Source organism: Heterocephalus glaber, unplaced genomic scaffold (assembly GCF_053883595.1).
Source record: "Heterocephalus glaber isolate CG9 unplaced genomic scaffold, H.glaber_assembly_v1.0 deba00001608, whole genome shotgun sequence".
Taxonomy (NCBI): Eukaryota; Metazoa; Chordata; class Mammalia; order Rodentia; family Bathyergidae; genus Heterocephalus; species Heterocephalus glaber.
The window spans coordinates 4,867,701-4,890,992 of record NW_028258379.1 but is presented as its reverse complement, the minus strand read 5'-3'; the positions used below and the strand labels follow the sequence as shown (position 1 = coordinate 4,890,992).

Genomic DNA, 23,292 nt, shown 5'->3' with positions numbered 1-23,292 from the left:
CATCTTATTTCTATTCTTTAACCACCATTTGCCTTTTGTACCTCTAGTAAGCAAGAGTGTTTCTAATATTTTTACATCTAATTTCCTGGACAGTTGAATTTTTACTTTTATTTATTTTTTAACTTTTATTTTTAATATGAAAATTAATTAGGAAAGTGTAGCTCTGCAGTCAGAAATAAGTGAGCTGAATTCTCAGCCTGGGTCTCAGCTTGAGTCTGGCCTTCAGAGTCAGCAATGATTTGGCTTATAGCCTCCAATGTCACAGCTGGAAAAACAGACCCAGTTTGTCAAATAAAATGTAAGTAAACATGTTTGAGGAAGCAGTTTGAATTTTAAAATTATAATCATAAACATCTTACTAAGTCACTACACTCATTTATCTTCAAAAAAGAATAAGGGTTCTTTCTCGGGAGTTTGCCAACTTTTTATGAAATTTCTATCCATATTTTATGTAACGGACTGAAAGGAAAAAGGAAAAATTGAAGAATCAAATGGGAATTTCACAGTAATTCAAGAATATCTCAACAAACAGGGGCCAGTAGCAGATCACAATGCTTCCATTTATATGAATTACACAGTTCCATTTATATGAAGCTAAAAAACAAGCAAACTGGAAATGTGCTAAATTTAGGTAATGGTAATAGCCACATAATTATGTCCAGGCACTAAAATCCATTAAACCATGTACTTTGAATAGTTGGATTTTATAGTATGCAAATTATATCTCAACAAAGTAAAAATAAAAATTACAATAGATAAAAAATTTGGTATCTCTAAAATTGTTTAAGATCCAGCTTAACTTAATTTGGGATGAGGAGGAGGGACAGAAGAGAGGCAAGAAAGAATGCTGCGGGTAATAAAAATGTTTCACCTCCTGACTGGAGCACTGTACACAAGGGTAAACACATTTGTCAAAACTGAAAGTTCTGTGTGCAATTTACACTTCACTTTACAAAATTAAACCAATTGTTATATACAACAAAAATGAGCTTGATTTGCAGTGATAAAGACATACCTGAGCTTTATCTCCAAACTGAGGCACATTCTTGGAATACTGCAGAAACTGTGCCACATATGTCATGATTGACTTTTCATCAGGATTAACAATGTCTACATCTGCAAGACACATTACACCATCAGTGAGCTGTAGATATGATTTCCTATAATTAGCACTCAAGAGAACTACGTCATGGCCTTTGCCACTGGGCTGACCAGCTCTCGAAATGAATCTAAGTATTTTCCAAGCCATGCAATCTCTGCTGGTTCAGCCCTGCTCTGACCCTGGGCCATGGCTAACAGAGTGGATCTAGAGCTGCAAAGGTCTGGGTGGAGCCCTCGAATGGGTATGTGCACAGCCTCAGCATCGTAGTAATGAAGTGCCCTGTGGGTGTGGTATGGGTGAGGATATAGCCGTCAGGGAGTTAGGAGAAAATCACAGCATTCCCCTTTCTGGAGACATAGGCACAAATTCCTCTGGGAATGCAGGAACATACAGCTATCAGAACTGATTCCTGCCAGAGTGGCCTATGCACTGTGCTGTAAAGCATTTCCCAAAGTACACATTAATTGGAAGGCTCGTTGGAGACAGCCAACTGTTTATTCATTCATCTATGAAATAAATCTGCTGAGCACCTTCTAAGGGCTAAGCTCTGTTCTGCATTCCAGGGGTCTATAGTGAAATAAGTATGAAAAGTACAGAATTGCACAAAGCTTTAAAAAAATTTTAAATTTAAAGTTCAAGACCGCTAAGGATACAGACAAAGTAAGTGGATCACAAAATCACCAAAGGGATACAAAATGTCACAGGCAAACCACTTAATTTTATGTTTCTTTGTATGGAGTCAAAACAAATAATGTAATTACTGAAAAGGAAACCTTCTCTATTTGTTAATTCAGTTAAATTCAATGAAATAAATATTTTTACAGTTAACAAATGTGGGTAACAGGTAGGGACTACAAAGACACACGATGTAGAGTCCTTACCCTTAGGGTCCTTACATTCCATCCCCTTATTCACTCAATAAGAAGATGCTAGACCCTCTAAGACATTACTGCCCCTCAAGGAGTTTATAGAGAGAAGAAAAATCATCAGCAAGTGCAATGCAGTATGAATGTGTTACCGGATGCGTTCACTGGGCCCAAAAACCACTATAAGGTGGCTGAGGTAGAAAGTAAATTTAATACATATAAAAATATATAATTCAGGGCTGGGGATTTAGCTCAGTGGTTTTGCCGCCAACTGCACAAGCGCAAGGACCCGAGTTCAATCCCCGGTACCAAAAAATATCTATATCTAGATATATCTAGATATAGATATATAGAGATAATTCAAGGCAGTAAGCATATGAAAGCTATCAATAAAAAGGCTGGGGGTGGGGTTTTAAATATAGGAAAGATTTCTAACAGATAAGTTATTCTGTCTTTAACGGAGAAAGTGTAAATATCAAAAAATGCATAAAATAATGATACCACCTTGAACAGATATTTCTTTTTAAAGATAACTCATTTTATATGAAACCTTAATGCATGGTGATGAAATAGTTTAACAAAACCGAGTCAAGGGATTGGGGGATGAAAAAGATTCAAGATGTGTTATATATGCTTATGTACCAGCTTCCCACAAGGAATATAATTATTATCTACTGCAAACGTGTACCAATAAAAATTTAAAAATTTTTAATGAAGTCAAAAGATAGTTTCCTTAATTCAAATATGACTGTGGGGTTTAGTTTGTGTAAATAATGATGTATTTCACATTTTCAGGCTATAAAAGCCATTTATAATGAGTTATCAGCAGTCATTCACACAGTGGAAATGTGCTTTTGTGGTATTTTCTGTTCCATCAGCTGACTTCTCATTTGCATATACTAAAACAAAGGGAATACAGCTACGGGGGATGCCAAGGTAGGGGGACTGCTCATCTAGCAGACAACGGGGAGGAGGAGGAGGATGAGAAAGAAGGAGGAGGACGAGAAGGCGGGGGAGAAGAGAATATTTTATACTAACAGTAAAGACTTAGAGAACTGCATTATAAATATTTTTTTAAAACAATAATCAAAAGTAGGTAATTAAAGAAAACTAAAGGAAAAACATAATGAAAAGCTCAAAGGAGGAGGGAAAGAAAAGGGAGAAGTAAACGGGAGGGAAGAAAGAGGGGCCCCTGCACTGAACAGGAAGTAGTAACACCTACCTGCCTGCACCCAGACCAATGCCCAAGCTGATATACAGAGACACACAATCAACAGGCTACTTGTGAGCTTAGAAATATCACCTAATGTGATATTTCTGGGAGTGTTCTTTTATTGATTTTATTGTTCTTCCACTGATTGGTAAAAAATAAATGGGAAAATTGTTAGTAATATAGATAAATCCTAAAAGTGTGCCCTGTCTGTAGCTACTAAATTGTGAATAGCATAAAAAATGAAGAAATACTCTTCTAGTGTTTGATCAACAAAGGAGTCATTTGTGTCACTGAAGAACACATGAAATTCTGACATACTGCTTTGCTATTCCACGTACTCATTACTGTAAGAGAAATCATCACGTGATGTTCACATCAGAACTACACTTGCTCAGTGGCTTCAACACTACGTTACCTGCAGATAGATAGGTACAAGAGCTTGGCAAAAATCAGCAAAGCAGGGGCTAGGGATTTAGCTCAGTGGTGCCACCGCCTGGCTCCTTGCAAGCGCAAGGTCCTTAGTTCAATCCCTGGTATCAAAAAAAAATTTTTTAAAGAAAAATCAGCTAAGCATTTGAGGACTACTTGGAATTTACAATAAAGCATGCCGGGCCAGGGATTTAGCTGGCTGGTTCTGCCGCCTGCCTCGAAAGTACAAGGACCCGAGTTCGAACCCCAGTACAAAAAAAAAAAAAAATTACAATAAAACATGCCATGCATTTTACTATTTGTAACTGTGCACTACACATTCCTTATATCACTAAAATTTATAATAATAGACATGTATGATTTGTGTATTTCACACTGTTTTAGAGAACTAGTCGTTGAACATTTATAATACACATTCCTAGTTAGAAAGCTGAGACTAGAATCTTTATACCTTGATCAGTTGGTCCAGTGTAACTGTTACTAATCCTACGAGCCATTTCTTATTCATTGTGTGTGTGTGTGTGTGTGTGTGTGTGTGTTGGGGATCAAATCTAAGCCCTCGCACATGCTATGCACATGGTCTACCACTGAGCCATATCCTCAGCTGGGTCTTTCATTCTTTTCAGTAGCTTTGCTTCATATATTGTTTATGAAATAATATAATCCAAAGTAAAGTAATCTTAATTTTACAGTTAAAATAGATTATAATTTGATGATGATCTCTGTGAATAAAACTCATTCCATATTTGGGATTTTCTTGTTTTTGTTAACAATCCAACACAACTGACAGCAGAATCAGTGGCAAGGCTTGGGCAACCATAAAAGGAGACCAGGGAAAGCTCGGCTTCTGCTCTCCCAAGGCTCAGCTGGGACGAGGAGGAGGAGGAGAAGGATGTGGGAGAAGGGAGCTCCATAAACAACCAAATTCAAGACTCAAAGGAAACATCATACGGGAGAGAGCAGAACAGAAGTAACAGTGAAAAACAACACTACACGGAAGGCAACAGAAGGAAGCGAAGACAAAGGCTCAAGTGATTCCTGACGAAGGCACAGTTTGCTGCCAGCTGTGGCCTCGCCCTGCAATTACTGAACTAATTGGGAGGAATTCCTAATTTCATGAAATTCAATAAAGACCTTGAGTTCAACCTTTCAGGACTAAAATATAATGCTGTTATATTTGCTTATATAGAGAAACTACTTTTAAATCGACTGCATGCTGGATCTGAAAAGAAAAACTGTTTTAAAAACAAAAAAGTTTCTTTACCTTCTGGCTCCAGCAGTCTGGGGATTTTCAATTCTCGTTCTGCAATTCCAAAGGCCTCTTTCAGATTGTCCCTGTTGGATCTATGCTTCACACTCTTCATGTCAACTAGGTCTGGTCGCAAGGCATGAATGACAGCCAAAAAGGCCAGCCCATTTCTCCAGCTGGACTTAAAATCTGTCACACTGATGGACTCATGCCTGTCACAAAAGGGCATGACACACTCTGTTAAAAGTCTCTTCAATATATTAAATATTGAAATATTCCACTATATTCAATACAATTAAAACATAAGACAGCGAACTGAATAAAGAAATCATTTTAGCAAGTGATTTTTATTTTGATCTTATTGTCAAATTAAAGTACAATGCCAGGTGTGCTGATGATTAAGTCTGAAGATGGTTCTCAAAGTGTGGGCCCCAGACCAGCGGCACCAGGTGTTAGGAATGCAAATTCTCAGGCTCTTCTCAGAGTGTGCAGATTCACAATCCAGAGGAGCCTGACTCCGGGCTTCCAGAGCCCCCAGATGATAATCACACTTACATTTGAGGCCCTCATTCAGCAATCTGTAGGCTCAAGGCTGATGTTATACCTCTACAGACAGTGGAGATCCTTCACTACAGGAAACAGTTGTTTTTTTCCCCTCCTTGGCTCAGATTAAATGATCTATCAGACCAAAGCAATGGCTAGTAGCTCCCTGGAAAGCAGACCTTGTCTTTCCTCTGCTTAACATCCGTCATTATGGATAAACTGATGAACAAATGTGGTCTTCACATACAACGGAACAGTATTCAGCCTTAAACAGGAAGGAAATGCTGAGCTGTGCTACAACATGGGTGAATCTTACAAGACATTACACTGATTGAAACAAGCTGGATACAAAAGGACAAACACTGCCTGATTCACTCACATGAGGCAGCTACAGTAGTCACATTTATACGGACAGAATGCAGAATGGGCTGCAGAGAGGAGGGGTGGGGGGGTATCCTTCAACAGGGTCAGAATTTCAGCTGTACAAGAGGAAAAGAGTTCTGGCCATGGGCAGTGGTGAAAGTCACACCACTGAACTGCACACGTGCAAATGGTGAATCTGTGCTGTGTGTGACAGCATCTCACTCTGGCCCACAAGGCACTGTGTGATCAGGCCCTGCCTACCTCTCCCATCTCTGGACCTCCTCTTCTCCTACAGTACCTGCACCAGGCTGGTCTCCTTCCGATTTCCCAAGCCACACTCCTATTAACTCTCATGCTCCATACTTTTTCTTCAGACCTTGATCCATCCAAAGCCTGGCCTTCAGGTCTGAGGTCAAAGGCACCCTCCTCGGCAAGGCCTCCCTGACCTCCTCTGCTAAGGGCAACCCCCTCTCCGGCTTGAACATGCCTGACCACATAGTAAATCCTTCCTAATCCTCTTGCCAACTGTAATTATCACAGTTCTTCCTGCTTCCCCTCCAGGGCACGTGTCCTTGAGAAACAAGGCCTTGCCCTTCTTGTTCGGTGCTTCAGGGTCACTGCCAAATGCTGCCTGCCAGGGGCTTAACATGTGTACACAGAGATCCTGAATTGCTCAGTCAATAATACAGCCGTATTAAACAAGGGATCCGTGGAAATCTTGTAAGAGTGTAGTTGCCCACAGTGTTTGGGAAATGTTTCAGAACAACTATAATTTCCTTTAATATCTAATAAAAACATAAAGAAATTCTGTGAACTATGTAATGAATCAAATCATGAGAACTCCTCAAAGAGGGTGGATGTCTCAAAGGTAAAGAGCTTCCTAGCATGCATGAGACCCCGGTTCAATCTGCAACACAAATAGAAGGAAGTCAGGAGAAAAGGAGGGAGGGAAGAAAGGAAAAAAGAAAAAAGAAAAAAGAAAAAAAATTAGGTGTCCAGAGCCGCCATTTAGAGAGCCCTGGTGGCTGGGACATTAAGCCCAGCACTCTGTCTGCAGAGTGTGCTCAGGGCTGGAGTTCTGGCCGTGTGTAGGGCCAGACCCAGCTCAGCACTGACTGGCAGGTGCTCCACACAGCAGAGCGCCAGGCCCCATGCTCAGTGCTTCACTGTGAGCTGAAGCCAGCGCCACAATGAGGACATGGCTGTCAGTCCCAGAGAGAACAAGCTGGGCTCCAGAGTGATGGGCAGGAAACGGGCCCCTTTAGAAGTGGGGAATATATGAGACTTTGAACAGGTTTGAAGGCTATTTGTACACAAATGAAATAAATCTGAATATAGTAAAATAGTGATTTTCACACATGCAATTTTGGATTAACAAAAGTAAAATTTTCTCTAGTATATTCAAGAAAAAGGTTGGCGTTATATATTTAAAACATTAGACACGTATGTTTGTGTACCTCATAAAATAAAATTAAATACAGCAGGTGAGTGGCCACTAAAAGCAGATGAGGCTGCAGGCAGAACTGACCTCCACCTCCTAGGCTCTTGTTAGGAAGGATTTATTAAGAAGTCCTCCATTTGCGAGGCCCCAGTAACATACGCATGACTCTGTTTACCCAGACAATGCCACAGTGAGCTGAGGACTGCCTTTTACACTTTACAGCTCTTCTAGAGGGGCACTCTCCTGCATCTTAACTCTTTATCCTTCCTAAACTCCATCCCAGCCATTGGTGAAAATACAAAATGCCTCTCAAGAGCAGAAAAATTTTCCCTTGTTTTTATTTTTTTTTAAAAAAGCCAGGTGTTGTGGCATACACTATAATCTCAGCACTCAGGAGTCTGAGGCAGGAGGATTTCTATGAGTTCAAGGCGAGTCTGGGCTACATAGTGAGACCCTGTCTCAAAATAAACAAACAAAAAGATTAAAAATTTTAAAAACAGGGGCCAGGGATTTAGCTCAGTGGTTTCACTGTCTGCTGTGCAAGCACAAGGACCCGAGTTCAATCTCTGGTACCAAAAAAAAAAAAAAAAATTTAAAAAACAAAAACATGAACTTCCCTTCATCAACCCTACTTTTTCATACAGCCTCACTGGTCACTTTGTTTCTTAACTGAATTGAGTAAGTAATGAGGACTGTATTCTCTAATATAATTATAGCCAGCACCAAGAGATAACTTCATGAATTGGTTGCTTACTCATTTGTTAATTCGTTTATTCAACACACATTTACGGTACACTTATCATGAACTTCCACTACGTTAGATCCTGAGGATAATGCAGTCCATTGACACAGCCTTGACTTTTAAAGAGGTCATAGGGCCATACAACTCTAGATCTGAATCTACCCCCTAGATACACAGGGAAATTGGCCTAAAGAAAAGGATAGTTAAGTACTGTGTTATTTCCCCACTGCAAAAAGGCCATTTAAACACAGCAGCTGGTGGAAGTTTACCCAGAAACACTACCTCTGGCCTTTGAAACCAGAATGGCTGAGCTCACAGATTGCCGTGTTTGGAAGTTCAGTGTGAGATGAGGGGAGAATTTTCTCCTTAGGAGTAGGAGGGGTTTCAGTGGTGCCACAGAAGTCCACCTGGAAGTTCGTGTGTGGTGGGCAGTGCCACCCTGCATGTCTCTTCCAGTTGGAGGAGCTACTTACTTGGCACAGCACTCCTGAGCCCACAGGAGAAGGGCTTTCTTTGCAGACAGCTGCCACCGTGCTCGGACTGTGGAGCATTTCTTAGCTGGAGGACTTGAGGTAGGAGACGAATCCGCCACACTTTCATCTTCCACAGGTTGATTGTAATTGCCAGAAAGAGCCTGGGTGAGCTCCTCAATCTACAGAAGGTATGATTGTAACACACACAGAATGATGTTACCAGCACCGAGCCACAGTCTTCAGCCAAAACAAGAGCTAAAACATATTCTATAACAACGACAACTTATTGCTGCAGAAACGCGCTTCAGGCAAATCCATGAACACCAGCACTTGTCCTCTAGCTGTCCTGTGCTTACCCTTGGCCTGGACCATTTCTCATCTCCTTGGGGATGGCATCCCATGTCCACTTGTCCCTAAGGTGATTTGACAGCACTTCCCCAGGGCCCAAAACCGCTGACTGAACCCAACCCAACTCCTCGGCTATGGGATCTTTAAAGACAGTATCAACACAAAGGCATTCCTGGCTGCAAACTATGCAGAACAAATGTACTTTAAAAGGAAAAAATAGTAAACACATCGAGAGCCAAGTCTGAAAAAGAAAATCAAATTAGCATCAAGTACATCAAAAACAATCCCACTGCTGGGGATTTAGCTCAGTGGCACCGGACCTGCCTCATAAGCACAAGATCCTGAGTTCAAGCCCCAGTACCCCTCCCCCCTAAAAAAAGAATGCTGGGGATTTAGCTCAGTGGTTCTGCCACCTGCCTTGCAAGCACAAGGTCCCGAGTTCAATCCCTGGTACCAAAAAAGAAAAACAATCCCATAACTAATGCAAGAGATCTAAATGTATATAGCAAAGGGACATATCATCATGAAGTTTACAGGACTTACCTGTGAGTGGTGGGTTACGGATGATTTTTATCTTTTATTTATCTATATTTAAATATATAATTATATTCAAAAGACCCAGAAAAGTATGGGGAAAAAATAATCGATTCCTACGAATTATCAAATTTTAGTATTTTACCATATTTGGCTGTTTCTCTCATTTCACTTCCCTCCTTTCCCAAAGGAAAATACTAACCCTAAATTTAGTTTTCATTATTCTCATGCATATTACTGTATTATAACTATAAATGCATTCAGGTAGAAATAACATATAGTCTGGATTTACATGTTTTAAATTTTACATAAATTAATTATGCTATATTCTAGTTTTTCTAAAACAAGCATTTGTTTCCCCACATAAATTTTTAGTTATTTTTAAAGTAATTATGGATATACCAAAAATGTCATTTTTCAGGTAGTAGAGAAAAATCTTCCCTAAGTCAAAACCCCAGTCCTGGGCTGGGAATTTAGCTCAGGGGCACCACGCCTGCCTTGCAAGTGCAAGATCCTGAGTTCTATCTCCAGTACCAAAAAAAATAGAACCCGAGTCCTGAAAGCAAATATTTATCAGTCCAAATTTCATGAAGTCACAGCCACAACTGTCACTACATCTTATGTGGCCTAGCAGAGTATGTAGGATGTGCTAAGGGCTCAGAAATCTGGGATGAAATGAATCTATGAGTTGGTCTTGAGATAGAACCAGATGCAGAAGGATTACTCAGATTGGACAGAGGCCTTCCAAGTAGGGGGATTTTTACGAAGCTTAGTGGGTTAGATCTCAAGCTTTTATCCCAGCGGCTTCCTTCTCTCTCCTTTGCCACAGTAAACAACACTAAAAAGCAAACATTCCAGGCCAGGATTGTTCTGACTGATGCCAATATGGATACTTCAGGACATCATTGTAATTTGACATTCAACTTCTAGTTAAAAAACAACAAGAAGACTGGCAAAAAGCCTGCTAGGTATTTTCTACCTGGTCAAGATTTCCAGGGTGTCCTATTTATGGAAGAAGCTCGGGACTGAATCTAGCTTCAAGTTGTCCTTTTGGCACTACACTTATTTCATTCTGTGTGAACTGGGATAGAAGTAATTTTCCTATCATCAGACTACTCACATGAAAGTGCTGTATAATGGTCCAAATTAGGCCAAGAATAATGGATCGGTTTCCTTCTATAATATCAGCAACATGAATATTTATTAGCTTGATCTAGAAATGAAGAATTGCTGGTTAAAAAGAGAAAACATTCCATACCATTAATCATTGCTGCAAATTTCCAGGGGAAATTTATACTCACTGATCGATTTTCTAGGAATGTCAGGGCATGTTCTATATTGATTCTACACTGGAATGTATTAGATCCTTTATCTCGAGGCTATGAAATTCAAGCAAATATATTACTCAGAAATATGAAATGTATTTTTAAAATTCAACATAAAGTTTCTTGGTATCATTTTCAAATCTTACCAACTGCTGTCCGGAGAGGACTTCTAACAGGTCTAGGAGGATGTGCCCCTTTCTGATGTCTGTGAATAAGTCTGATATGACCGAGGGAGGGGTATGCTACAAAAGTCACAAGAAAAATAATTAAAGGTGGGCCCCAAAATACAGTATCTTTTAGAATCCACAAGTGTGCTTTGTGTTTTTGAAAAAATCTAAGATTCAGCAGTGAATTTTTAAAATTCATATTACACTAGAGAACATACAAAGTTCCTCATCAAACCACAGTAAGAAAGGTAGTGAACTCAGTTCATCCCATGGCAAATTTCTACTAACACAACACCTTGCCTTCACTCTTAGAAGAGACATTAAAGACACTGGGAATGACCCAACAGTGACCACTCAGAGAGCAGGTCACATCTCTGAAGTAACCCACTTCTGATCTGCCTCCTGTCAGAAATGCAAGCATGGGGCTGGTGTGAACGGAGAGGGAGCAGTGTGAGGCGCCAGTAGGAAGCGTCATCCAGCACGTCTAGGTTATCTGAGGCGCTCACATGGCGGAAGGGCAGGAGGCACAGTGACAACAATCAAGACTTCGGACTCCACACTGCCTGGAGCCGTGTAGCCCAGCATGATCACTTACAAGAGGTGTGACCACTGGCAAGACACACAATTTCTCTGTGCCTTGGTTTCCTTGGCCTTTAAGCAGGAATAATATACTACCTGCCTCACAGGGATGCTATGAAGACATTCAAGTGCCTCATGATCCCTGAAGCACTCAGAATCATTAGATACAGAGTTCAGCACAATGTTTAACTTTAACCATCAATATAGACAAATCACATTATTGATGAAAGAGCATTACTGCTTTAAATATTTTTATTGCACTGTCCTGTATCTTTACATGCAAACAGTACCTTTTCTTCGTGTTGCGAAAGCAAATCAAATACACCGAGATTACAGTGACTTTCAGCACACTTATGAAAAGATGTCCCACAGCCTTTACAGGCCATCCATGCCATTTCACCGTGGCTTCCCCAGGGCCCAAACTGGGGAGTAGGGAGAATAACAAATACCTTTATAATAAGCTACTTTGCTCTTTTCCCCTCACCTTTGCCAACTGTGAATTTATCCAGCAGGTGAAGGTTTTCTTCTGAGTGTCTTCCTGTTCGGCTACCAAAGAAAAAACAACAGTTGAAAATGAGAAACCTTTCGATCACATCAAAACTTCACAAGTCTGTCACCCTGGGTATGTATCACAAGCTTACAAACTTCCTGGGATTTAGACTAAATTCCAGATGTTTGCCCAAACAGTGTTTTAGACATAACGTGATGATATGAGGTGGTTTTTTTCAAAGCCTCAAGTTAGCTGATAAGAGACAATGTTTTTTAATACATTTCACTAACAAAGGGATTAAGTCCCCACTCAACAGTACTGTACCAGGAACCATAGTGAGGGACAAGAGTCCCCAACCCAAGAGGAGCTGCAGTCCCATCCAAGCCATGTAATAAAGATAACCTCAGAACGTCTCAAGATGTTACAAGGCTCACAAAGTCCCTGCGACTTAGCCTTCATCATGCCAATATGCTGCCTCTGAATTTACTGTGAACGAAGAGTGATTCGTCAGAGACTTGGGTTCAAATTCTGTGTCTGAGCCACTGTGTGACCTAGAGCAGTGTCCTCATGTAATAAGGGGGTGATGATAAGCAGAGGCTGTCTGGAGAATTAAGTGACTCACCCAAAGGGCTTGGCCCAGAGGCTGCACACAATAAGTGTGTAAGGCACAGGTGATTCACCAGGCAGGAGCCAGGGGCACAGGATACTCAGCGTCTGCCACTCCTCCCCCTAGGCAAGCACGGGCCCCACTCTGACCTCGGGCTTCTTTCTCTCGGGACAAGGAAAGCCCTGCGCCCCAGCTGAGTGTCCGGCCCTCGTGGTGGGGTAAGTGTGAAGCAGACACTACTTCTCCCTGTGCCCAAGGCCCATAGCCTCGTGTCCACCTTCGGCTGCGAGTTGGCCGTGGTTCACCTATGCTGCTCTTTATCCCTGCAGGTGTCAGTCACACACACAGATACCCATGCCCAAGTGTGCAGGTCCAAACACACACACACACACACACACACACCCCAGACTCTCCGGGCCCTCCCATCTCTCTTCTTGTTGCCCCCACACGAGTCTGTATATCCCCAAGTTTTCTCCCCTCCCACCTCCCCTGCACCCCTAAAGCCTTCCACTGCCGATAAAATCCGGTGGGCTACCGACCACGTTTCACACCCAGTGCCCTCTCCGGAACCTCGGCTCACCATCCTGCCCCATGAGGTCAGGCTGTTCTCTCAGAACTCGCTGTCCTCCGCAGCCTCGCACTGTCCGTCCCTCCAGTCCCTCACACCGACACCGCCTTCCTGCCTCCCTCCACGCTCACACCACTGGACCATCCTCACGGTCACAGTCATCTCCTCTGTTATTTCCCACCCTTTCTCCAAGATTTCAGCTCTTCCTGACTCTCTCATGCACAGCTCCTGTCCAATTCTTAGCAATTTCGGTGCCCATACCAACGAGGCATCCCGACTTCCCGGCTCCCTCTCCTCACGGAGTGTCAGACCTTTTCGTTACCAGTAACTACTGCTCCTTGGTCTCGACCTGACACATCCCTCTCTGGACATCACTCTGGCTTGCAGGGCACGCCTTCCTGCCCGCCCCCAACTGCCGCACTCCTTTGAGCCCACAGGCAAGTCCAAGCCTCGGAGTTTCACGGCCTTCGCCCCTTGATATCCTTCCCTTCATCCTTATCCACTTCAGATCCCAAGATCAACTGGGACCCCCTCAGGCCTCCTTTACCTCGTTGCATTTGCTCGGGACGTCCAAGGCTACTCTGCACATTTCATCCCATGGGCGTGCTGCTAAGGTGGCTACAGACATCCAGCGGCGCCTCCTGTCTCACCAGGACCCGCAGGGCTCCCTCGTTCCACAGGCAGTCACACCGTTGTGCCCTCCTCCACCCTCAGGTGGTATTTTCACAACTTCTTCCTCCTCAAAGCTTCACCACCTTCTCCCCCATTATTGCTGTCAGCTGAGACTGTTTCCCGGCACCCTCTGCAATTGTCCCTGCCCAGTACCTAACTAACAACCTGGCGAAGAGCTCTGCCTCCAACTGCACAAAGGAGTGATGGCAAACCTTTCAGAGCTTGAGATGACACAAACAGCCTGGTGTGGCACGCATGCCACAGGTTCACCACCACTGGCAGAGACGAACCAGCCTCGCTCACACCTGAAGCTAATCCTTCCACATGTGCACTAGATGCAAACCCTCTGCTTCCACTCAAGGACATTTTGTTCCTTCCTCTTCCCTACCATCCTCTCTTCCCTCCTCTCTTGGACCATTCCCATCAGGATAGATCCATGCTGCCAATTCTCCCATCCAAAAACAAAACCAGGCCTGGGGTTTTAGCTCAATGGTACAGTGCTTGCCCGGCACATGTGAAGCCCTGGGTTTGATCCTCAGCACCAAAACTAAATAAATAAATACAAATGAAAACAAACCTCTCCTGACCCCAGTTCCCCTACTGGCCATTGCTTCGTCTGTCTGCTCCCCTCCAAGGCAAAACTCCTCAAAAAGAATTGAGGTTGACTGTCTCTGCCCCTTCCTCACTCGCCATCAATGGATCCCGTATCAATCAGGCTCTTGCCATTCCCTGCAGCTTCCCTCTTCTCCAAGTCCCCACGAATCAAGGTCATCAGGGACCTCCTCTCACTACACCAGTGACTGGTTTTCAGCCTTCATCTTCCTGGACCAGCCAGCAGCAGCCAAGATGGAGAGTCTCTCTCTCCTCCTGCATCCAGGTCTCATTGGTCAGCTTTTCTCGTGCATCTCTAGGTGGCTCCTCCCTTTCCCACACTTCACAGCTAATGCCTTATGAAATCCTCTTAGGTCCTGCTTCAAAATACACTCAGGATACGGCCACTTCTCCTTCTCTCCGTTACTATCTCGGACCAAGTCGCCACCACCTCCATGGGGTTACCAACTCCAACAGATCTTCCTTCCAGCCTTACCCCAAACGCTGTTCTCTATACGGCAGGCAGAATGACACTGCTAAAATGTTAGTGCGATCAGGAAAAGTCCTTTGCTCCAACCTGCTGGGGCTCCTGGCTTCTCTGCCCAGCATCAGGGCTTCGCACTTTCCCACTTATGCTCCAACATACTGGCCTTCGGCTTTCCTCTCTCCACACACATTCTGCACAGCTGTCCCCTCTTCAGCAGTGCTCTTACTGCACTGTCCCAGTGTCCCTCCCAGAGTCTTACCTTGGAGGATACCTCATCCACAAGACCTGCCCTATCGTCCTATGGAAAACTGTAGCCCCCTGACTCCTCCTCGCTCTTGTGCTGCTCGACTTCTTTCCACACTCACGTATGTTATTTATGGAGTGTTACGTTCATGGCTTAGCATCTCACACTCCTCCTAATAGATGTAAGCCCCACACTGGCAAAGACGTTTCATCTGTGACGTCTCTCCAATGCCCAGAGGAGCCTGGCTTTCTTGGAAGAATATAAATGATATTATTATTATTGTTGCTGTTATACTTTGTTTAATATACCAAGGTCAAATTTACCTTTATAAGTTTACATTCCTTTCTGTTAAAGTTACCTGTTCCATCTTCTAATAGATTGCTTCTTTCACACTTCCCTTATCACTGGTTAATCTCTATTTAACGGTCACAATGGATGGAAATTACATACTAGTATTGGCCCTGCAATATGAGTAGGAATATGACATTTGACTTGAGTTCTTAAAATTTTTTGAATTTGATAAAATATTCCAGTTGAGAAACAAGAAAGACTAGCAGGGTAAACAGAACTGCAGAGTGTTATAATTGTCTACTAATTACTGTGAATGAGTAAAGATGTGCTTAGCCACACTGCAATTTTTTTTCTTTTTAAATATTTTTCATTTCGTACCCATTTAAGTTACTTACTGACCAGTGACTTTACAGTTTATAGGGTTCTCAGTAATTGTTAGCTTAACTGAATTGAGTTAATTTTACATTAATTACACTTGGCAAAAAAATTACAAAGAACTGCAATTTTCTCCAATAATTCAAAATGTTATTAAGTTTCCTGCAATCTCTGAGATATGTTTCATTATTTCCCCTCAGCATCAGCAGATGGTACAACGGTAAATTTTAAACATATACTGACACTAAAAAATGCAGTGAAGGCTAATTTCATTTTTCAACAAAAAAGAAAAAACTAGACAACTTTTTTCGATTCCAAGATCAAGTTACATGCACGTAATACATTTAATCCAGCAGGGAGGAACCTGCCCATTCTTAAGAATTCTTAACAATAAAGCAGAAATCTGAAATAAAAACAAACAGCTATTGAAAAACAATGACTCTCTTCCTTATCCTTAAGGTACCAGGAAGATTTTTTTTTCCGATGATAAAGCATTAAAAAGCAACTAAGCAAGAATGTTATCAGGTCCAGGGACAGAGTCTGCACTAATTTTACCTAAGTTACGGGGAGAAAGAGGGTGAGGTAGAACACTAAATAACCTTGAGGGGGGTGAAGTGAGGCACAAAACCAGATGTAGAAAATGAATTAGCTTCCCACAGAGACTTGGTCTCCCATGTGTACCCAGAAATCACAGTCATGTTGCGCTATTTCCCAATAAAATGAGGGGTCATTTCACAACCACATCAGAGCAGACAGAAGTACTGAGCAGATGAGGGACTAACTAAGCTGGGAACAGTCAGGGCTCCGACTGACTGCTACAATCAGAGCGCCTTGCCTCCCATGAGGGAGCACCGAGGAATAAGCCCTGATAGAGGCATCAACTTGAATTGAACACAATCAAAAGTTTTGTAAAGGAAACCTGAAGTTCTCCCTGTCCTGATTTAGTTAAACTCCACTACAAACCAGGCAAAAAAGCAAAAGGAAGAGCAATCAGGACAAATCCCACAGGTCAACTCCAGGGAGCACAGGGAACGGGGCACAGAGGAACCCTTCAGCAGGGCTTGGAAAGGAGTCAGTGTGGCTTTCCGCTCTCTGTCCACACTCAGATCCGCTCTTCGTCTGGGAAAACGGAGCCCTTCAAATACAGCAAGGACCCTGTGCTTACTGGCAAACAAAGCTGTCCCGTGCAATTAGGCACCTTTGTGTCCAATTAAATGGTTTTACATGTGCCACGCCATTTAGCCCTTGCCATACTTTTCTCCCATTTTCTCCCTGTCCTATTCCTGAACAGCAGAATTAATCTGACAGGAACCAGAGCCAGGCGTCACCCTATGGTGGGATAAGTACCCTTTTGTTCTTTCGAAGGCTGGGAATTTTTTCCCATTGGGAAAAATATAATTGAGAGCAGAGTGCTTAAAGCAACTTAATAAAACTCTTAGAATGACACATAGAGAATAGGACCTTTTAACTGGCAGATGTGAGGGAGAGAAACAAAAGCAAACAGAACAACAGGATAATTTATTACAATGATAAATTTCTGTAAATATGCTAAGAAATAGAAAATGAAAAATTCATACTGATTTTACAGGCAAATAAGAAATATAAATAAATTTGCATCTGATAAAATATAAACTACATTATTAATATTTGTTATCATTTTACCTAATAATTTATATATAATGTAGAAAATGTGGCCACTGAGAAATTAGGGGAAGGTTGTCTCTAGGTGTCATTACCACTAAAATGCATTTAATCCCTGGGTTTGTTCTTATTCAATCTGCCTTTCGTAAACTGATAACTCCCATACTTAGCTGGAAGGGATCTAAGCTAAAAACAAATTAAATTTAAGGGTACAGATTGTGAGTTCATTATAAAACTACCATGACTTGTAAGACTCAGCAGGTCCAGCTTCACAGAAGTTCATCTAAAATGCTGACTCTGAGTCCTGCCCGGTAGTAAGGTTGGAAAGCAGCTCCGAAAGGCTAGGAATCACCGGCTTACTTTTCTCTTAAAACACGATGCCAGGTTGAAATGTGGCATCTCCAAAAGTGATCTCAGTGCTGTAAGGTCTAGGAAGGTCTGCCACCTTCAGTCTGCCACCTTCCCCATCCATGAATTTCTCTTCTTCTCTATTATGATGATACTGATAACAGGTTTACTGGCCGTGGCCCCAGAGTCACTACTTTGATATTTTTGCTCTCATTAAATTTTCCCCTTGTTCTTTACTGAATAAATCATAAGTTCTTAGCCTAGTCAATAGCCATTTGGCTCCAATCTACTTTACCCTGACCCATCACTTCCCACACCTTATCTACTCATATCCTATTTCTCTAGCCAAACTCAAATCCGCACCTCTCCCATTTTCCACACTGCCGTGCTCTGTGGCCTCTGGAATGGCCAATCTTCCCCACCTCCCTCTGCATCCACAGCAGTGGCATGATGCTGTATACATGAGCATCCAGTGGGCACAGTAAGGAAGACATACCCTGCTCAAGCCTCCTTTCCTGTGTCTTTTTTTTTTTTTTTTTTTTTTTTTTTTGGTACCAGGGATCGAGCTCAGGACCTTGCACTTTCAAGGCAGGCGCCAGAACCACTGAGCTAAATCCCTGGCCCTTCAAGCCTCCTTTCCTAAAGTAAAGCAGAATACCCTCTTCCGGCTCTAGCCTCTGACAATACTTCACTGAGTTTTTTTCACGGGCTATAAGTCTCTAATCTGAAACTCTGAAATTCAAAATGCTCCAAAATCTAAATTTTTTTAAGCACCAACATGACTTCATAAGTGGGAAATTTAGCCAGCATGGTGGTGCACATTTGTAATCCCAGCACTGAGGCAAGAGGACAGCCATGAGTTCGAGGCCAGCCTGGGCTACATAGGGAGTTCAAGCCCAGCCTCCACTACATAGCAAGACCCTGTCTCAAAAACAAAATAAAATGAAATAAGTTGGAAATTTTACACCATGAATCTCTGTTGCATATACAAAATTATTAAAAATATTAGCCTGGGGATTTAGCTCAGTGGTTCTGCCGTCTGCCTTGCAAGCACAAGGTCCCGAGTTCAATCCCCGGTACCAAAAAAAGAAAATATCATAGAGCCAGGAGAACTGGGTGATTTCCATTGAAAATTCTGACTTTGGCCTGAAAATCATAAGCATACACCCAGGGTTCATCTCCTGTGATGACATGTTTTAAAAATCAGGATTCTGAAATGGATGCACATTGAGGTGATACTCTTAAGTGAAATAAATAGGATACACATGTGTAAATACTGAATAGTTTCTCCAATGTGAGAAACTGAAAGTGTAAATAAGGACTAAAAGGTATAATAGATGTGAAATAGGAAGAAAAGGGGCAAAGGGGAAGGGGAAGTGGGAGGGGTAGGGGAAAGGAAAGAAGGGAATGGAATTACTATGAAAAAATGGAAACAGTCTTTGTAAATACGGAGGAGTGAAGCGGTTGGAGAGCAAGGGAATGGGGAAAAAATAAGAACTGAGACAGATTATGTAAAGGTGCAAATTTCCAATGATGAATGTCATTATAATGTACACCTAAAGTGTACCAATAAAATTAATTTTTTTTAAAAAAATCTAGACTCTGAAGCAGCATGATCTCAAAACTACAATGAAATTGTCAAATTTTCATATTAATGTACTGCTAGTGATCCACCAATTACAGCACACTTTAAAAAATACACCTTCTTGCAACCACAGCTCGTAACTCACTGACTACACCAGAGGGGCTGATGCTCATCACACACTGTTACAAGGTCAGAGGTGTGGCTCATTAAACTATGATCCTCACCTTTCCGTTGGCTAGCACTTGGCAGCAGTAATCACTGTAGTTTTTTAAATTACACCTCAGTAAATAAAGTTTTTTGAAACATTATCAATTTCATGTTCACTCTTTGGTAGACCTTATCAAGTATATCTTATCCCCAGTATATCTTATCAAGTATATGAACATATTCTAAAATCAAAAAACTTGCAGTCTAAATTAATCCTAGCCTTCCAATAATCACCTCTTTTTTTTCCCTCAATGATAACATGAACAGTTCCTGGGCATCCTTCCAGACTAAGCATATAAAGTGCATAAATTCTAGGGCCAGGGATTTAGCTCAGTGGTTCCACTGCCTGCCTTGCAAGCACAAGGACCCAAGTTCAATCCCCGGTACCAAAACAAAAAAGTGCATAAATTCTACATGGTTTTTTTTTTTTTCAGGGTTTGTTGGTCACTGGGTCCCTCGCTCCTAGCATAGGACCTTGAGAGCAAAAGCACTCATCAATATTTATTTCATTTTTTAAGTTGGTCATTCAAAAATCAGAGATTTAGGTATACCAAAGTAAAAAGGCATCTGCTACACTGTAAGAAATTTTCAAAAGAGAGATCAGATCACAACCCTTCCAAATATATAAACATAAAAGGGAAGAACAAATATATCTATCCAGAAAAAAGAATCAAGTAGATGAATGTGCTGGTGTGAATATTCTTGAGAAGAAAACAGAAAGCTATAAAACTGTGTACTTATTATGATTCTATTTGTACTTTTATTAAAGGGCACAACCTCACAGTGCGTTTGTCCATGCCAGTCACCACTTGGCGGTTCATGAACTGTGGTTGTGTATTTTACAGCTATGGTTTCTCTCCTACTTAATGTTAGAACCTCAAAGTGAAACCTTTTGTTTTTGCTTCCCCTTTGCACTGACATGCAGAAAAGACATGCTCAGTAAAAATTTGCTGATTAAAAGGATCAAGGATCAAACTCACATGTCATTGTAAGGGGAAAAAAAGAATTTATTGGGCCTATGTCTTATCCCAATTTAATAACCCTTGGGCAATTTCTTCTACGAGGAAAATAGCTTAAACAAGAGGGCATTACTGAAGAAAACACACTTTTTCTGTACCACTTTACATTTCCTTTATGATATCGAATGTGTGAGGTTTCCTCCCACACTGAGCAATTCTCCAACCTGGGGACACTCACAGGTTCCCTCTAACTCAATCATGGCACTAATGGCCTGGAGTCAGTGCAGCACCCACAGGTTAAGAGTTCAGCCCTACAAGACTGCACCTCACTCCTGGAGCTGATGACAAGAAGTGGGGTCCTAGGATGTCCACACTTCTGTCCGACTTGGCTACAAGTCAAAAACTCCTAAGACCCTCTCTAGGTTCAACAATCTGCTCTAATGGCTCACAGAACACTGGTAAACACTTATGTTTACTTGAGTAAAGGGTGTGATTAAAAAACACAGGTGGACAGCTGGAGAGGTGCACGGGACAGGGTCCTGAGGAGTCCCAAGCACAGTGAAGTTGGGGAGAGCCACTCTCCCCAAGTATGAATGTATTCAACCCAGAAGGTTGCTGAGACTCATATTTTAGGGGTTCTTATAAAGGATTCACCACACAGGCATAGTCGGTTATTAATCCAATCTCTAGGTCCTAATCACCCTATTAAAGATTGGGGGTGGGGAGTAAAGGTCTGAAAGTTCCAAATGTCTAATCATGACTTGGTGTTTCTAGTAACCAGACCCATCCTGAGGGTTTCTGAGGATCCACTCAAAGTCACCTCATTAAAACTAAAGATACTGCTTTTACCAGGGAAATTACCAGGGCTTTGGGAGCTGTGTCAGGAACTGGAGCTAAAGAACAAATATTAGAACAAAAGATGTTCCTAGCATCCCCATCGCTCAGGAAATTACAAGGGTTTTAGGTGTTCCCTGCCAAGAACGAGGGGGAGAAACTGAATTTATATTTCTTGTGCTATCGCAGGCATGGACTAATGAGACCTGGTTGTCATTCCCTAAAACAATACTGCCAATTCACCATGGACAGCCATGGTAGAGAAGATAATTAAATTTGGACAAATAACATAGCACATTTTAGTCACGTGTTCCAACAGCCATCCCAAAGAATCTTAATCAAGCTATTACCCAATAGAAAGGAAAGCAAAAATATAAGGCTACCTCTGTCTTCTATTGTTCCTCATGAAGATGATAATAAACAGAAAAATAAACAAACAAATTAAGGGAATAAAAACACACAGGCATGCACAATCAAAACAAGAAAGCTGTGAAACTTTTGAAAGATAAACAGGAAAAAGCCTGTTACAACAAAAGGGGAGAATAGTAACTAATGGTGAAGGAAAAAGGGACCAACTTACAACATGTTTTCTTGCAACCCTTAAAAGCAAACAAACAAACTAGAAAGGAAAACTGGTCCCATGACTGAGACCCCTTACTGAACCAGCACAGTGAGTTTCAAGGAAGGTGGGAAGGCGGCGGAACCACTGAGCTAAATCCCCGGCCCCAGCACAGTGAGTTTCAGGCTAACTCCTGGCTAACATAATTCGTTCGAAAGCACAGGGTGCACGCGCTTCTCAGACTCACAATTCTGACACTTCACACGGGTCCCGTAAGATCTCCGCAGGAGGCTATCTGGCCACCATGGAAAAGCAGCACCTACCAGTCAAGCCCAGCATTCCAGGACTAATACCCAACTCTCCCTGCCTCCCCTCCCGACACCTTCCAGAGTTGACGCGGCCCATCCCTCAGGCGGGCTCAAATCCTGCCAAAGTGGCCTCTCCCGGCTCTGGCACCCACTTCCTTCTCTGCACCTCCCTCCCTCCCCTCACACCTCCCTCCAGAGCCAGCCCCATCTGCTCTGCTCTGCGCCCTTCCAGAAGGCCTGTTCTCCACTTCAGCCGGTACAGGTGACCATAGCTTCTCCCACCCCAAGCCACCCCCAGCTGCTCTTAGAATCAACAGCAAAGTCCTTGGCAGGACCACGAGGTAGGTGTGGCCGACCCCAGGGCACTTCTCCAACCACGGCGCATGCTGCTCAGCCCACATGCTGGGCACCGGCCACTCTGGCCTTCACTAGCCTGGTATAAGCCCCACCTCTCCTCCCTTCCTCTAGTTAACATCTAGTCATACTCAGGTTTTGAAGCAATGGTTTCTTTTTCACTACTGGATAATGAACCCTGGCCTTTCTAGATGAACAACATCCCCAGCCCCACCCCCTCCTTATTTTTTTAACTTTTTAGTTTTGAGATAGGCTCTAAGTCACTATATTGCCCAGGCTGGGCTCTCACTTGCAAATTCTCCTGCCTTAGCCTCCCAGAGGTTATAGGCATACGGCACCACACCTGGCTTCAATGGTTGCATTAAGAAAACCAAAATCACCCCAAGTTTCTATGTATTTGCTAGATTTGCCCCTCACACACTATTTAACACTTCATCTCAATTTGTAATCACCGACGAGATTAAAAACACTGGCTCTAGGGCTGGGGATTTAGTTCAGTGGCACGAAGCCTTCCTCGAAAGCGCAAGATCCTGAGTTCAATCCCCAGCACCAAAAACAAACAAAAAAACCCTGGCTCTAGAGCAGACTACCTTTGTCTAATGCCCACTTACTAGCTGCTGCCCGCTTGTCTTCTCCTTCAGCGCGTAGATACGAGGTCAGCACACTATAGCCTACAGCCCAGACTGACTGACCTACTACCTCTTTTTGTAAATAAAGTTTTATTGGAACACAGGCACACTTGTTTAGTTGTTCCCCGTGGCTGCTCTCACAACACAAGGGCACAGCAGTGTAGTTACG

The 23,292-nt window shown here is 42.5% G+C and overlaps 1 protein-coding gene across 7 annotated transcripts in view; it reads right to left on the bottom strand.

The window, feature by feature from the left end:
• The window catches only part of Syne2 (spectrin repeat containing nuclear envelope protein 2), a 335,155-nt gene that overhangs the window by 247,439 nt on the left and 64,424 nt on the right, over positions 1-23,292 (bottom strand). For 6 of the 7 annotated variants that reach the window (XM_013067744.3, XM_021247771.2, XM_087195248.1 and 3 more), the window contains exons 3-9: positions 11,859-11,920; positions 10,775-10,870; positions 10,605-10,682; positions 10,424-10,516; positions 8,422-8,600; positions 4,875-5,071; positions 1,016-1,116 (exon numbers count right to left, since the gene is read on the bottom strand). In XM_013067744.3, the coding sequence (XP_012923198.2) occupies positions 1,016-1,116; positions 4,875-5,071; positions 8,422-8,600; positions 10,424-10,516; positions 10,605-10,682; positions 10,775-10,870; positions 11,859-11,920 (806 nt within the window). Of the gene's footprint in view, positions 1-1,015; positions 1,117-4,874; positions 5,072-8,421; positions 8,601-10,423; positions 10,517-10,604; positions 10,683-10,774; positions 10,871-11,858; positions 11,921-22,079; positions 22,273-23,292 lie in introns of those variants that run through there. The other variant, XM_087195249.1, reaches the window with a different exon arrangement.